Source organism: Phoenix dactylifera, chromosome 12 (assembly GCF_051530095.1).
Source record: "Phoenix dactylifera cultivar Ajwa chromosome 12, Ajwa_hap1_PhDact_Kaust_v1.1, whole genome shotgun sequence".
In the NCBI taxonomy this organism is placed as follows: domain Eukaryota; kingdom Viridiplantae; phylum Streptophyta; class Magnoliopsida; order Arecales; family Arecaceae; genus Phoenix; species Phoenix dactylifera.
In genome coordinates, this window is record NC_143201.1 from 7,667,996 (window position 1) to 7,684,487 (window position 16,492).

Below are 16,492 nucleotides of genomic sequence, written 5' to 3' on the forward strand. Positions count from 1 at the left end.
GTATAAAATTCTGGTGAAGTTTTAATTCATGACGGCAAGGAAGGTCGGCTGGGTTGGGCGGCTGGCAAAAGGTTTCAATCTCGGTTACGTGTTCACAAACGTGCAGACGCCTTGGTGGACTGTTTTGACAGCTTATCTACTTGATGTATTTTAATGCATGTTTTATATGAACTAGAGGAAATTTAGGATGAATCCTGTCATTTTAATAAAAAAATCATTGTCCTTTTCTACTTATAAGTTACTACGACGGGGACATGCTTATGAGAGAGTTTTTTTTTTTTTTTTTCTACCCTTTTTCTTGTATACAAAAAGTCTCAGTCCAACCCTCTTAGTAGTTCTACGCAGTTAGACAATTCTTCCTACCAATTTTGAATTCAACCCTACTTTACTTAAAACTCTTTCACATTTGAGAATTTGGGAGAGACTGCAAGCAACTGCTTTTATATATTCAGACAATTCTTTCTATCATTTCAACAGAAGTAGAACTAGAATGAAGCAAGCATGTTTATAACAGAAGTAGAACTAGGAGTTTTAACAATGCTCTAAAGTCTATTGAGTAAAGCTTCTGCCTCAGCATTGAGAATTATCTAGCTTAAATCTTATTATTTGGGACACAGTTTCCACTTCAAATTTAAGGGAAATAAAAGCACAAGTTGACAAGCCACTTACAAATGCGTAACTTCTTGAAATTGGCTTTAGGTCCAAATAAAATGCTTAGAGGATTCAGCTAAAATACAAGGATTCATTCTCTCTCAATAAGAATCAATCTATTCCGTCAGAGAAAACTAGTTGTTGGTTCTCTTAGTAACTATTACACATCATGAATCTTGGGTGAATTCCTAATTCTTTACCTTCTTGCATTACTTTATGTCGGACACTTATATGGTTACTCCATTTGATATCTAACCTAAAGCTTAAGAGTAGACATTGTCATGTATACAATTACAAATCTCAGACAAACCTCATTTCTGCTTACGGTGAAGGCCTCAGTTATTTTCAGATCCATCCACTGATACCTGGTTGCTATTGTTATTATTTTGTGTTTATATTTTCTTGCAAATGAAATACTGCATGATGGTGGAGATAGCATTTGCATGAAATACCTGTCAGTTCTTGCATTTATTTTCACATTTTGCAAAGTACTAAATTTTTGCCACCACAAGCTCTAAAGGTTTTATTAAAATTTTAAATATAAAAGAGTTTCATCGTACATATTTGTTCAATTTAATTTAAGTTCTTTTTTTTGATTTTTGAAAACAAAAGTAAAGAACAAAAGCAATATCCAATAGGCCTTAATATTTCCACTTAATTAGAAAAACAACATATCCTTCTAGGATTTGAGATTTATATCACATGCCACAAGAAGTTTGAATTAGAGCAACATCTTCAATGAGTCCAAGCATAGAAGGCCAATATTTCTCAACAATCCTGTACCATATCATTGACAAGCCTTGGATCGTTGCACCAAGCAATGACCCCAATTCAAGCATACAAGAATTTCCATAAAATACAAAAACGCCGATGAAACAGTATGGAATGAACACTAACATTAGTTGACGTCCAAAAAGTGGACATCAAATCGGTCAAGTCGAACCTTTAAGAAATGGCTCCAGCCAGTTTTGGAAGTCCACAGAAAATGATGCAAGTTGTCAGAATAAAATCATGTCTTGAACTTTCAATGTGAAATAATCAGCTGTAAAATAGCCAGCATTTGTGGCTTTTCCGCGTAACATCCCAATCTCCTCTCTCTCTCTCTCTCTCTCTTTCTTTCTTTCTTTCTTTTTTTTTTTTTTTTTTTTTTCTTTATATAATGCGCGTACGAATACATCCAAAAAAATCAAAAAATATAAACTCACGGTGTACCAATGGCAGCTCCCCCTTTCCTGACCACAGGGCGAATCCCAAGTGATGGACCGCATAGGCAGCCACCCAGTCAGCCGCCTCGTTGGCCTATCTGAATACATGCTTAGCCTCGAAGACCACCCCATCCCTCACTATCATCCCAATGTCTTGGATCAGGAGGTGATCCGTGCTCTCACCACTCAGACCCCTCCGAATACACCCAATGACCGTAGCCGAATCGCCAAACCAAGATGATCGAGCCGGCCCGCAGCACCTGCCGCGCATGGCGAAGACCTGCCCAGGCAGCTCGTAACTCCGCCTCCGGAACTGATGTATCGAACAACTGGCAACCGCCCGCTGCCACTACCCTGGAGTGAGGGTCCCATATAATAAAGCCTGCCTTGCCTCGCGTACCTCCATCCAGCACCGACCCGTCAAAGTTTACCTTGAAGAAGCTCAGGGGTGAGGGCTCCCAGGTGAAAAACACCGTCCGAGGAGCTACCTGAGTAGAGAGGGAACCCCAAGTGTCCCGAGCTATCAAGGGTATATCTGAAGGGATGGTGGGTCTGGACTCTATCGCCAGTACTTGAGCGGACTCTGCAATAAACCTCGCTAACATCCTGCGCTCGCCGAAGGTGCGAGCGTTCCTTGCCAGCCAGATCTGATAAGCTATGCAAGTCGCTCTGATTGCCTCCTGACCAGTCCAAGGACTAGCCAACCATTGTCGTATCATCTGTAGGAAGAGTCGCCTCTCACGCCAAGCCTCCTCCGGGATCCCTGTCCACTGCCATGTCGACCTTGCCCATGTGCACTGGAATAGCACATGGTCCACTGACTCCTCTGCACTGCAAGCTCGCACTCCACAGGGATTTCCAAACCACGCCTGCTCAGCACTGCTCTCGTCAGTAGGCGGTCCCACGTCACCTTCCATAAAAAGAGTGCAGCCCTCGGATGTAGCCCGGACCTCCAGATCCAGATGCAGTCCGGCCCCCGCTCATGCTCCTACTGGATAACCCGGGATAGGTCTTCCAGTCTGACATTGGCCCTGCATGAGGTGCCCCAAACCCTGACGTCTGGCCCCTCACATCCTGGTACTGGAAGGGACCAGATTCTCTCAGCAAGGTGTACCCCAAACAACTGTCGTAGTCTGGCCTCGTCCCACTCTGCCCTCCCTGGTGCTAGGAGGTCGCACACCCGGAGCCCCTCTGCTGCCTCAGTATCCATCATGGTCGGCCAGCACCTCAAAGAAAAGGTATCCACCCACGGATCACCAGTCACATCGATGCTCCGTCCATCGCCTATCAGCAACCTGGTGTTTGCCGACACAGTCGGCAAGTATCTCCCAATCTCGTGCCACATGAAGGAGATTCGGCGGCCACTCCGTGCCACCTCTGAGCCCCCTCGACCATATCTAGCTGCCATCACCCGACTCTAGAGCCCGTGTGGCTCCAACAAGAACCGAGCTGCGTGCCGAGCAATAAAAGCCTCACACCTCTCCAGGAGGGACTGCACTCCCAGACCGCCCTCGCTAATAGGAAGGCAGACATGCTCCCAGGCCACCAGATGTACCCTATGGCCTCCACCATGAGACCCCCACAAGAAGCTCCGGAGAAGACGCTCAATCCTCAACAGAGTCGTCTTTGGTACCACAGTATTGGCCATGAGATATACCGTATTGACCCTAACACCGATCTAACTAGTGTCAGTCTCTCCATCATGGATAGAGATGACGCCCTCCATCCCTCCAACCTGCTCTAGACCCGCTGTACCAACCCCGAGCACTCTATCACCCATAGTCTCCGGCCTGTGATAGGGACTCCTAAGTAGGCCAGTGCTCCCTCCTGCTCTGGTATCTGCAGAATCCTTCGGATCTCTTGTCTGACTCTGCTCTCTGTGCTAGGCCTGGACCCGTGCATCAAAAACCTGCGCCCTAGTCAGGAGAAGACAATCGTCAGCAAAGAGCAAGTGAGAAATAGGTCCAGCCTTTGGTGCTGGAACATAGGCCTCCAGCTCCCGGCTGGTGCACACACCCTGCAAAGTATGGGACAAGATGTCAGAACAGATAATGCATAAGTAAGAGGATAAGGGACATCCTTGACGCAGCCCCATGGTGGACTAGAAGAAAGCTAACGGTGTGCCGTTGACCAAGATAGAGAATTTTGGCCCCCAGACACACCCCAGGACCCTTCCAATCTACCGCCTGTGGAAGCCGTAAGCCTCGAGTGCCCGCCGAAGAAAGCTCCACCTGATACTGTCAGAAGCCCTCTCCATATCCAGCTTGACTGCCATCAAAAGCTGCGTCGTTTTGGTGCTCGCTGAAGATTCCACATCATCTCCTGGGCCAACATAACATTGTCGGAGATGTTCCTCCCAGCTACAAAAGCCCCCTGCTCTTGGCTGATGATGCCCGGCAATAGGGGCTTCATCCTGCCCACCATTATTCTTGCCACAACCTTGTAGAAGGTTGTGCACAAACTAATGGGCCTAAAGTGACCAAGCTCTACCGCCTCCTGATGCTTCGGAATGAGCGTGATGAAGGTGGCCTTCCATTCCTCAGGCATGGTTTCCTGGGTGAAGAAACACTGCACAGCCTCAACCACCGCTCCCCGAATGATACCCCAGTACTTTCGAAAAAAGAAAGGGGGAAACCCGTTAGGTCCTGGGGCCTTATCTGCTGCCAGAGCCCAAACTACCTCCTGCACCTCATGTGCCGATACCGGCCAGACCATAGTCGTATTCTCGTCATCATCAATACCCACATCTACCCTCGGAAGGTGGTCACCATCATCAGAGTCTCCATCCTCCGTCCATCTGGCGTGGAAAAAATTAAGTAAGACCTAACTGACGACAGGCTCATCCTCCACCCGGTGGCCAGACCCATCTCGCAATGAGTGGATCATGCTTCGCTGTCTCTAGATAACCGTCGTCCAATGAAAGAATCTAGTATTACGATCATCCTCGCTTACCCACTGGACCCGAGATTTTTATCACCAGAAGATCTCATGCTGCCGTAGTAATGAGTGGTGGGTCGCTAGAAGCCCCCGAAGGTTGACCATGTCATCCACCGGGAGCTCGCCTCCTAGGTCTTCTTTCCATTGCAATTCAGCAATCGCAGTCTCCACCCCCTCCAATCTTCGAAAAATGTTGCCCACGATCTCGCGATTACAACGGCAAAGCTGCCTCTTGGTCATCTCGAGTTTGCGCGAGACCCATTGCATTGCATCCCCCCAAACCGGGACATGCCACGCATCGTGGACAATATCCCAAGACTGGAGGTACGATAGCCAAACCTTCTCAAAGTGGAAGGAGCTATGATGCCAAGGTCTCAATGAAGTAGAGATTAGCAAGGGACAGTGGTCTGATGCAATCCGGGGTAAATGACTCACTCGATAGGTTGGGAATCGAAGGATCCAGTCTGGGGATGCAAAGGCCTTATCTAATCGCTCCCAAACCCTAGCACTGCCGGATTGATTGTTGCACCTGGTAAACCGTGATCCCGAGAAACCTAAGTCCACCAAGCTGTTTCGCAATACAAAGTCGCGAAATTCCCTCCTGTCCACTCTATCCGTGAATACTGCAACTCCCCTCTTCTCACTCGCACTCTGGATACAATTGAAGTCACCAACTATCACCGTCAGGATACCCTGGGCGACCAGGTTGGTGATCTCCTGCCAGAGGGCTCTCCTAACCCTGTGATCCGTGCTTGCGTACACACCGCACAGCACCCACGGATCAGCGTCAGGTTCCAATACAATCATAACTACCTATTGAGAGCAGTTGTGGAAAACATCAATCGTCGCCACCCCTCGCCTCCATAGGACCAAAAGGCTACCAGATAGCCCCTGGGAATCGATTGCATAGGTCACCCAGTCCCTCCCCAGACACTGCCTCAATCGGCCGAGCCCATCGCCAGATAATCGTGTCTCATAAAGAAAACAAATCTATGGACAGTGGACCTGCACTAGCCGCTTAAAGAAAGACATGAAAGACGGCTTGGCCGCCCCCTACAATTTCAGGCTAGAATCTTCATGGATCACAATCCGTGTGGTCGGCCTCAGACTCATCCTCCCCTGGGCCTCGGGAGCTGCCTCAGACTGGCGGCCTAGGCCGCCCTACTGCTCAACCTCATCGCATACACTGGATGCAACACACATGACTGCTGCCCTGACGCGTTGTACGATAGCTGGGTGATCCCAATCTACCTTGCTAGCCATAGCTCTGCCCATGGAGCAATCGCCACTGTCACCTGTGTGCGTGAGTCCCTCACGGGGCGCCCCTCTTGGCGGCACCCCTACCACACCCTCTCGTGGCGTCAATGGCTCGGCCGGACCCTCCTCCAAGTGCGACCCAAGATGGCCCCTGGCCTCGCACCCACCGAGGGCAGCCTCCAACTGCTCACCCAAGGCTAAGGTCGGAGAGCCAAACCGGAAGACCCCATCTAGGCCTCTCCCAAGGCTCTCATGCCTGTCCCATGGTCGTAGCTCTCCCAACATGTTCCGCGTGAGGAGGGTCTGACCTGCAGGCAGGGGGGGTCCCCCACTCTAAATCCAGTCCCTGACAAGGTGGTCTATACTGGAAAGGGCATGCTGACGCCCCGAAGTCCAAGATCAAATCTCCCTGGGCCTGCAAGTCCCGCTCGACCTGGGCCTCCAGACTCGAGGCTGACTGCGCTTGTGGCCCCCCACGGGCTGGGCCGGTGGGCCCCCCAAGCTCTGGGCTCGCTGCTTCTGAACCAGGGCCCGCGGCCCTGTTATACCATCCCCCCGCGGCCCCAACTGGCCCGCATAGCGAAAGCGCAGCTGGGCTCCCTCGCAGCCCGCGCGCTCGACTGGGCCCGCGTAGCGTGCGTGCCCGGCTGGGCTCCCTCGCAGCCCGTGCGCCCGACTGGGCCCGTGCGCCCCGAGTGCGCGGCTTGACCACGGCGCGCGACGCGCTCCCGACGCGCAGCGCGCCTTCGGCCTCGACCGCCGGCCCACGTGCCTCACGCCGGGCCTTGAAGGGCCGGACGCGCTGGGCCGGCCCAGCAGTAACCGGCTGGGCCACCCTGCCGAGGCCCGCGGGCGGCCTGGGTCGCTTGTTGGTATGGGCGCGGGCTTCGCTCGGCTCGCTGGGCCCCGGGTCAGCCCGATTGGGATCTGGACTCACCCCCCCCCCCCCCTCAACTCGCGACCCGCGCTTGGCTCCGAGTCCCCCGACTCGGCCTCATTGACCGAGTCAACCCAGAGAGGGGCGAGGGTTTCCGAGTGCAGACCGTTCCCCCCATCAGCCCGCAGGACTCACCCCCCCCCCCCCCCTCAACTCGCGACCCACGCTTGGCTCCGAGTCCCCCGACTCGGCCTCGTCGACCGAGTCAACCCAGAGAGGGGCGAGGGTTTCCGAGTGCAGACCGTTCCCCCCATCAGCCCGCAGCGATCGGCGACGGGCGACTTTCGCCGACTTTTGCTAGCCGTCAGTGTCCGCCGGGGACACCGAAAGGGTCAGGCGAGCAGCCGGCGATGTTGGCCGGGCTTGGGGCGACTCAAGCCCCGGATCAGGCCCGGTCGTCTCCGAGCGAGCCGCCAGAGATGGCGGCCGAGTCGAGGCCGACTCAGGCCCTAGTTCGTGCCCGGTCGTCTCCCTCGGCCGCAGCGGTCGATTTTCTCGCGGCGGGGTCACCGCCGTGTCGCCACCATCCAAAGGCCATAAACTGGCCCTTGGGTCTCCACCCCGGCACCGGGAGGCAACGAATCAGGCCCGCCCCCCGAGTCCACCACCACCGAGGGTCGGCCCTCCTTCGGTCAGGGGGTCACCGGAAAATGGCACGCCGCCTCCAAGTAACCCATCTGCCCGCACCAGGGGCAAAGGTCTGGCACATTTTCGAAGACGAAGGGCTGCCATCGCACTTCGTCTTCCCCTGGATCAGGACCCCCGGTATAAAGGGGTGCAGTGGCGTCGACTGCCACCTTCACTCGAGGGAACTCCATCGCCCGTTGCGGCTCGGTGACCCCATCCACCGTAATTGGCCGGCTTGCCCAGGCTGCGATGTCGAGGATAGTCGACGTCGACCAATACTCCAGCGGCAGGCGAGGAAGGCGAAGCCACATCATCACCGTTGTCACGGCATCCTCTCCTGGATCAAAATCTGGGACCCAAGGGGCCATGGTGAGGAGCTGCCCTACCACCACCCACGGTCCCTCGTTAAGGGCTCGGTCCCGGTCCGCCGTCGACCGGAAATGCAGAGCCAGGTAGTCGTCCGCTAATGGGACGACCACCACCTTCTTTAACTTGGCCCGAGCAGCCACATCCTTGGCCGCCTATTCCGCCGGAACGCGACGGCCAAGGCTGCGAACCACAGCTGCCCGCCCGTCCCACTCCAGCCGAGCCGCCGCTATGGGTTCCTCCGGTAGTGTCAGGACTTCCGGAAAACGGTGGCTCAGCCGCTCCACCTCTGCGGCCGTGGGCCATTGAGTCACCCACGGCCCCGGCCTCGACCATGCGCCGAAGTTCTCCCCACGACCGCCGCTATGAGTTCCTCCAGTAGTGTTAGTCTTACCGTTGCCTCTCACCACACCCTCCATTTCTTTCCCCGCCGACTGCTTCCTCTTCCGGTCTATGGGTTGCCGCCCTGCAAGGAGGAAGACGCCCGACAAGGAGAAAGACGCCCTGCAAGGAAGAGAACCATTAGTGAAGAAAAATCGAGGGCCCCTCTGAGTCGCCGAGCTGTCCGCGAGACCCCAGCCGTCGTGCCCCTACCGGAAACCGGGCGGCTCGACATGATGCCGGTGCGCCTCCTTGCCTTGACCGACGACGACCTCGCCGAGCTCTTCACCGGTGGAAAATAGCCGTTAACATCCCAGTCTCCTTTACAAAGAAATCCAAGAGACAACTCAAAATCATAGAAAATGAAACCTCACAATTCTACCAGAATTTTAAACAACTCAAAAATGCCACAATAAGTTGGAAGAGTTTGCTCCTCTATAATTCCACAAAGAGAAGCGGGCACAAGAAAGTAGATGCATGATAGAGATCACAAGTATATGAAAAGAATTGCCGAACAGAACGGCATGTGATTAAGGGCACAGGTACACGAAAAACTACTTTAACAGTCTTAAGGCTACAAGCAATGGGCTCAAGCTCAAATTTATGCATTCCCTGATTTAGTTTAGGAAAAAGAAATTAGAAAAACTTCCACACACAATTACCTACTTGGTTTTGTTTTGCTGCTAAGATTGATAACTTTCTATAACATAAAAGTCATGCAACCATAGACCATACTTGGCCGGATTTAGTTGGGTGTTCTCAGATACTTGACATGCTCCACAACAACCACATTCATGTAAGTCTGAGCAAAAATTTGACATTGAATATAAATCTTAAACAGCTGACAGATGAGGAAGTTCAATAACCATTTTCTGCAACAACAGAACCTTCTAGGCAACAAAATCCAAACCCAGAAACATGTGGGTCCTGATACATTTCAAACATAAGCCCAAGCACATTCTGGTGATCAATAGAGCTCACTTTCCTTGTGAGTGTGAATGACACAGTCTGCCCTCGGATAGGAGATGCATGTCAGGACATAGCCATTTTCCATCTGTGCATCGTCAAGGAAGGATCCATCTGACTGGTCGACTTTACCAGACTCCATGCGGCCAGCACAAGTCGAGCATGCCCCAGCCCGGCATGAATAAGGCAGCTCCACTCCGGCCGTCTCAGCTGCATCCAGAATGTAAGTGTCATCTGGAGCTTCAAATTCATGCTCCTGCCCCTCTGGCCCGACGAGCTTCACCTTGTAGACAGCCATTGCAGATGCCCTGAAGCGGTTAGATATCTTCAGACTGGACGCCTTTGAGATGCACTTTACGGAGCTCAGCGAGGATGGGCTCTTCATCAGCATAACAGGGCTCTGGCTTCTGATGCTGCTTTTGACCAAGCAAGAAGTAGGGATGGTAACAGTTGCCATTTTGTCACCTGTAGATTCTAAAAAAGGAAGAAGGATAAAGATAATTATCAACAATAAGCATCTAATCATTTCATAGGTGGAGTCTACGTGATACACAAATAACAATCTGATTTGGGATTAGTAGCAATAACAAAGTCTTGCACAAGGACTCAATTTACTACTTATTTTAAGCGTATGATGAGCATATGCAACAGATGATCTAAGAAATTTGTAGATACAGTATTAGGTCTGAATTTCAATGTAATTTTACCAAATGCAGCACATTTCAAGCATACGAGTATAGAAGATGTTGAAAATGCAAGACTTTGTATAATATGATAAAAAATGTATAGTAGTAGATAAAACACAACATATAATCTTTATATATATATGCTTAATAATAGCTGATATTCAAAAAGAAATTTACTAAGCATAAAAAATTAGCAACTATGTTTATGCCAAACACAATAATTATGTTATTGCCACGGGCTAAGAAATTAAAGCGGTCCTGACAGGACATTTTGAGGATAAGCTAAGACTCCAATATTAACTGGAAGGATTTTCTAACATTTCTGCTACACTGTAAGTAATTGCTAATTGAATTCTCAAATGATCCTGACAAAAGCCAATCTATGACAATAGACTAATATATGCCGCATGAATTTCATAGAGAAACAAAATGGAGGTCAATATTTTGTTCTCATGAAAAGGCAGATTAACTTTCTGGAGTTTTATGAGAAAGGCAAGCATGTATCTCCTTACCCTTCACTCGAACCTCCATTGTTGGGAGAAAAAGATTATTGCTTCCAGGCCTCGGGCCAAAGATCGGCCAGCAACTTACATATGAATATCATGAAAAATTGTGACAAAATTTCATAGGAAGGCCATAAATATAAAGTACCTATTATTTATCTTATTGTTAAAAAAAGGCTCACAAAGTAAAAGGATAAAAGAAACTGTCAGATGAAGGGTCATAGGCCAAGCTTATTCCTCAACCACAGCAAACATAACAAACACACCATAAAACATACTGTCAAACTTAAACTAGGATGTGTGAAATGGAATATTCAAGGCTAAAATATTCAATTTAGAGAATAATCTGTTCTCAACACCACCAATGTCCTCAATATTGCAATCAAATCTATCTAGGAACTGCAAAATAATGAAACTCTTCTCCTATGATATCCAATTAAAACCAAACTTGAGTACCATGATCGAAAGCTTGGTGTATTCATTTCACGACCCTCTCCAGTAGCTTAGCTCATACGTCCAATTCAAAAATATTATCTGAAATCCAATACTACCACTAGATCAGAAGAAAATAGTTCTATAACCATCATCTTCTATTTCTCTCCCAATATCAAAATCCCACCCTTGTTTGCAAAGCAAGACCGATATAACAGTCTACGACGCAACATCCTAGAGTTTTGTATACGAAAAATCGCAAAATTCATACCAATGATCCCGCATATACATAAGAAGATTGCACATGATTATTGACCCTGGACAGTCCTGTAAACCATCACAACCAGAATCAAATTCTCCACATAAACAAACCCTGAGCGACGCTGGCGATAAAGAACACCAAAAAAAAAACACGAGATGGTTGGATTAAATGTGTTCTAAATTTAAAAGAGCCTATACCTACACCACACAGCTTACAATCACCACCAATATATTGATATATTCATCAAATCAGAGTCCAGACAATAAAAAAAATTAATTACAGGGAAAAAGAATAGACATCCAATAAATTACAGAACAAAAGGAATAAAGGAAAGAAGATCGACAAGAATTAAGGAGATCTAGAAAATAACACGATAAACGAAACGGAAGGAGGGAAGCGATCGATCAGTATCAGAAATAAGAAATCTAGAGAAAGGATCAGGAGGAAGGAGATCTATACCTCGATCGGAAGAGGGGGAGAGATCCGGGGAGAGGGTAGGGCGGAGACAGCAAAGGAAAAGCGGGGCGACAGCGGAAAATGCCCTAGTCCTGAAGCGGCGTGGAAGAGAACCGGAGTTGTATTTATAGCACGAGGGGACTCTGATGGGTCGCACCACCCCGGTGGCTACTTTTTGAGCGAGAGATCCGGGCGGAAAAAGAAAGTGGAGAAACCGGGAGAGATGGACGAAAGAATACAAAACGGTGGGCGGCTCACTTGATTTCCCAAAAAAATTAAAAAAATCTTTGTACTTATACCAAGATTAAAAATTACAACGATAAAAACCACCGTATTTAGTTGCATTATAATAATTCTATAGAGCAGTAGCCTTTAAAATTATTTAAATACAGTAATTTTGAGCTAAAATTTGAAGGCTAAAATACTGTTTAATTCAGTAAAAAAATAGTATATCAATATACTATTAATATATTATATCAATATTATATATATAATATTATATATTATAATATAATATATTATTATTCGGTAATAATTTTAAATTATAGTAAAGATATATTATTTACTTTATATTTATGTGATGAAATTATTTAATGTATTACTTTTATTTCCCTCATTATCCTAATCTAAATAAATATTAGTATTAAAAATAGTATATTATTAGTACAAATAAAAATATTAATTCTATAATAACAATTAATATATCTTTGTAGGATTAATAATTTATAGAACTAATAAAATATTTTTCTAAATATATTAAAATTTTATTATAATTTATTTTTATGGGATATATTGAGGATATTTTTGGTATTATGTGGTTAATGATCTTAGATTCTCATAAAATATGGTTACTCGTAGATACTTGAGAATCTTTAATCACCGAAACATAGGATACTAAATATGATAATTTTAGGTCATCGAACATCAGTGATTTCATTTGGGTCACCTAACACTACATTATATTTTGGCAGAAGAGCTTTATGTTTTTGAAATAGATAGCCTTACAGGAAAGGTGGCTCTAGGGCATGAACAAACTGATTTAGTGTGACTCCTTTATTTAATGGATTATTGATGACGAGTTAATTGAGGGCAACCAACCATGTGCTGTCACGTGGCTATCTTGGGCTCCAATCAGAGATAACAGCGGGAGAAAAAGGGGATATTTGTCAAGAAAATAAAAATTAGACGCATTCCGTCATTAGGTCAGTGGCAGGACATATTTCTGACTTTGCCCCGGAACCGAGCCAATCAGGTGGTCACAGGTGTTTCAGAGAGGATATATACTGTGACTCATAGATGAGGTTAGTTCAGGATGTACCAAGATGATGTATCAGGTCTTAGGAGGGAGGAGTTCACATGTATTGGTTTATAAACTATATACAATAGTGTCGCATAATAATTAGCTAGCACGTTTTAATTGGGATTGTGATTTAACTCAAGCATTTTAAGCGCCAACCGTCTTGGACTTGGCCTCGCTCGGATGGACTCATGGCCTCCCATTTGCTTCGAGTTTGATTGATATTTATTTTTTTAAAACATTTTTGTAAATTTAATTTATATTTAACAAAAAGTTTTTTGGAATCTTATTCAACAATATGATGCTGCAAGAAACCTGTTTGGTAGAGTTTTGATGAGCCAGAAAGTACTTACTTTCTACTTCTTCAAAAGTACTTTTGAATAGAATATAGGTGTTTGGTAAAAAAAATCAGAATGTTATTTTAGCTTTACCGGAAAGCTGTTTTAGCTTTGCTAGAAAGCTGAAACGTCTACGTGGTAGAGGATCTTTTAGCACATATTGAGAAGCTGTTTTATATTTATAATTTTTTTTTAGACCAAAATCTTCATGATAAAATTATATAATTACAGAAAGTGTTCCTTTATATCATAATGCATGAAGATAGAAATCTGCAAGAGCCCCAACAAACAAAAGAACCCTAATTGGCCTTTGCTTTCTCTCTTGCCATATGATTCAGGTATTATTTCTTTCCTCTATTTATTATTCATCATTTTGAACAAGAAAAATAATGGAAAGAAAAGAATCGTAAAACCTCATTTTGCAAGTATGATTGTGTGCCTCTATAACTTTTTTCCAAAAATTAGTTCCTAAAAATATTATATTACTAAAATTTTAATATATAATAATAACAATTATAATATTTTATATCAAGATATTATATTATACTATAAATATAATATTATATTACATTATATCATAATACATTTATATGTTATGTTATATAATATCAAATTATGTTATATTATTATGCTATAGTATAAAATATTATATTAACTATATTAGAATAATATTATATTAAATTATAGTAATGTTATACTATGTCATATATTTATATATTAATACATATTATATTTTATTATGCTCTATTGTATAATAGTATGCAATGTCTTTTATGGTCATTTTATAATACCAAAAGTACTTTCTCAGCTTGGTTGCTAAATACATATTAAAATTTTACGGTACTTTAGAAATATAGTTACGAAATAATAAATAGCTTTTTATAAAGGCTCTACTTCAAAAGTCTCTACTTCGAAAATCTCTACTTCTAAAAGTTCTACTGCCAACAGTTCTGCCAAATGGAGCCAATATTTATTTGACCGATATTTGTTTTTTTTAAAATGATTTTGTAAATTTAATTTATATTTAATAGAACATTATTTTGAATCTTATTTAACAATATGATGCTGCAAGAGTTATTAGTCTGGTCTCACTTCAATCTTTTCTCCAAGAAGAGCCACCAATATGATGTAGGTTAGGGGGAATGATATATATATATATATATATATATATATATATATATTTGTTAATTACTCGAGACTTGAAACCTAAGCTTGATTTTTAGGTTAGAGTTCGATTGTCAAATTATGGACATTTGCGATGTCTATCATATGATTCTTTTTATTGTTGGCAAGTGGTATTGCACCATCAGTACCAATCATTGACTATATATATATATATATATGCATGTTGAAGTTTAGCCGGCTATATGGCAGTACCTAAATGACAAGGTCCTCCTTTTAAAATCCCAGTCAACAGCAAGACTTTCAAATCCAATCTTGAAGTTGGATTGTAGCATAATAGTCCATTATTCTCTAACTTGTATATGTCACATGCAAGATCAACAATATCAGTTAATTACATATTTAGCAATGAGAAGTAACTAAATATTTTCATTTGAAAATGAAAAAGAAAACAGAAAATTGAAGAAGAAAAAATTAAGAAAAGCAAAGGTTTGAAAGAAATAAAAGAATTAGATTGAAAATATGGAACAAAACAAAGGATTTAAAGTTAAATAAGCTACGCTTCAACCAGCAATCTATGCTTGCTATTAATTTGCAGTGAGCCAAGATACACCAGGCTCAATCAGCCTCAGCTAGATTAGGCTATAGCTCAAAGACTCCTAACCTATGCATCAAATGGTCAAAAATTTAGACAGTCTAAATAAAATTAAATTAATTATATTTTTTAATTACTTAATATATATGTTTGGGATCTCCAAATTATATGATCGTTTTAGAACCTTTGTTATCAAGTGTAAACCTGACTAGACACATCAATTTGGACCTCCAATGACCTCCACTCAAGTGTAAGCAAGTCCACACACACACACACACACACACACACACACACACACACACACACAGAGAGAGAGAGAGAGAGAGAGAGTTCAAATAATGGTCGTTGGATCTTAAATCCAATTATTCACGATAGTAAGATTGTTTCAAGCTTGAATTGATTCCACGTTTGATTAGGATTTCAATGCGGATCAATCAAGCTTCATCAACTTTATTCGTACTTAAGTGTAATCATTCATACTTTCAAGCTCGAAATTAATTTCAAACCAAGCTTGGTTGGACCCAAGCTTGATCAGCTCGGTTCATTTATTGAAAGCGACCTCGCTTCTAGGTTTCAAGCTTATTGGCAAGCAGGTTGATGGGTACATGGAACCATGTACATCATCAAATGTACCATCAATTGATATTAAATTAGTAATGAGTAGACAGGAATAAGTAAGAAACAATCAAACATATCAACTTGCAGTATCGGTGAACACATCAAATGAGCGTCTTGTCAATTAGTGTGTCATCTTTTACCAAACAAGAAAAGAAAAGAAATAAAAAAGAGGGAGAGATATCCAGCAACAAGCGTACTAATCTATTGACTGGCAAGTGTATATTTAGAGCTATATTCTTTTTTATCTTCCCAATAAGGTGAGCTTGCCAATAGAATGATAGAAATTTTTACTTACGTAAAGACAAGAATAAAAGATTACTACGACCATTTCATGGGAACTGCTCCTTTTTCTATAGCTTTGAAAGTTTCAAACATACTAACAGCAAAAAATTCAAAGCATAAGAAGGTTACGTAAACAAAGCTCATTTAGAGAGGGGGGGAAAAGTCCACGGTCTAACATATGATACCCATGATTTGTTGGTCTCCCTTCATAGATCATGTTACATGCTGGTGCATGACATAATATAAACATCTCGCAAAAATTAGACAGATAAAAGGAGATGTCAATGTTTATACTTTGATGAGGAGCATATATCCGAGGATGAGGGTGCTCAGTCGAGGACCAACCACTACTTCAAAATATTTGCAGAGCACTGAAGAAGGCTGACTCCTACTCGACCACATACGTATATCGAAAGACGAACGGTGTTGCAGACTGAATTGCTTTCTTCGCGGCTCATCACTCGAAAGATTTTTTCTAGCTAGACCACAGAGCTATGCCTATGCCTTTGCGCAGTATTTTGTTTTTTGATTTTGTTGGCTGTTTTCACACTCGTCATGTGTGAGCCGCCAATGT

General features: G+C 44.4%; 1 protein-coding gene across 2 annotated transcripts; it reads right to left on the reverse strand.

Annotated features, from left to right (window-relative positions):
- Nucleotides 1–9,152: 9,152 nt before the first annotated feature.
- FD3 (ferredoxin 3) lies at nucleotides 9,153–11,854 on the reverse strand. 2 transcript variants are annotated; one of them, XM_008806624.5, is made up of 2 exons: nucleotides 11,670–11,854; nucleotides 9,153–9,801 (listed from the first exon to the last, which is right to left on the reverse strand). In XM_008806624.5, exon 2 carries the CDS (start codon nucleotides 9,782–9,784, stop codon nucleotides 9,329–9,331), a length of 456 nt encoding a protein of 151 aa, XP_008804846.3. In that variant the 5' UTR covers nucleotides 9,785–9,801; nucleotides 11,670–11,854; the 3' UTR covers nucleotides 9,153–9,328. The 2 variants fall into 2 exon arrangements, with proteins under 2 accessions (XP_008804846.3, XP_026664617.3); XM_026808816.3 differs by having other exon boundaries at nucleotides 9,153–9,792; nucleotides 11,670–11,802.
- Between the last annotated feature and the right edge of the window lie 4,638 nt (nucleotides 11,855–16,492).

Excerpts from the sequence above, each read along its gene's own strand:
- FD3 (XM_008806624.5), bottom strand. The coding sequence starts at position 9,784 with ATGGCAACTGTTACCATCCCTACTTCTTGCTTGGTCAAAAGCAGCATC.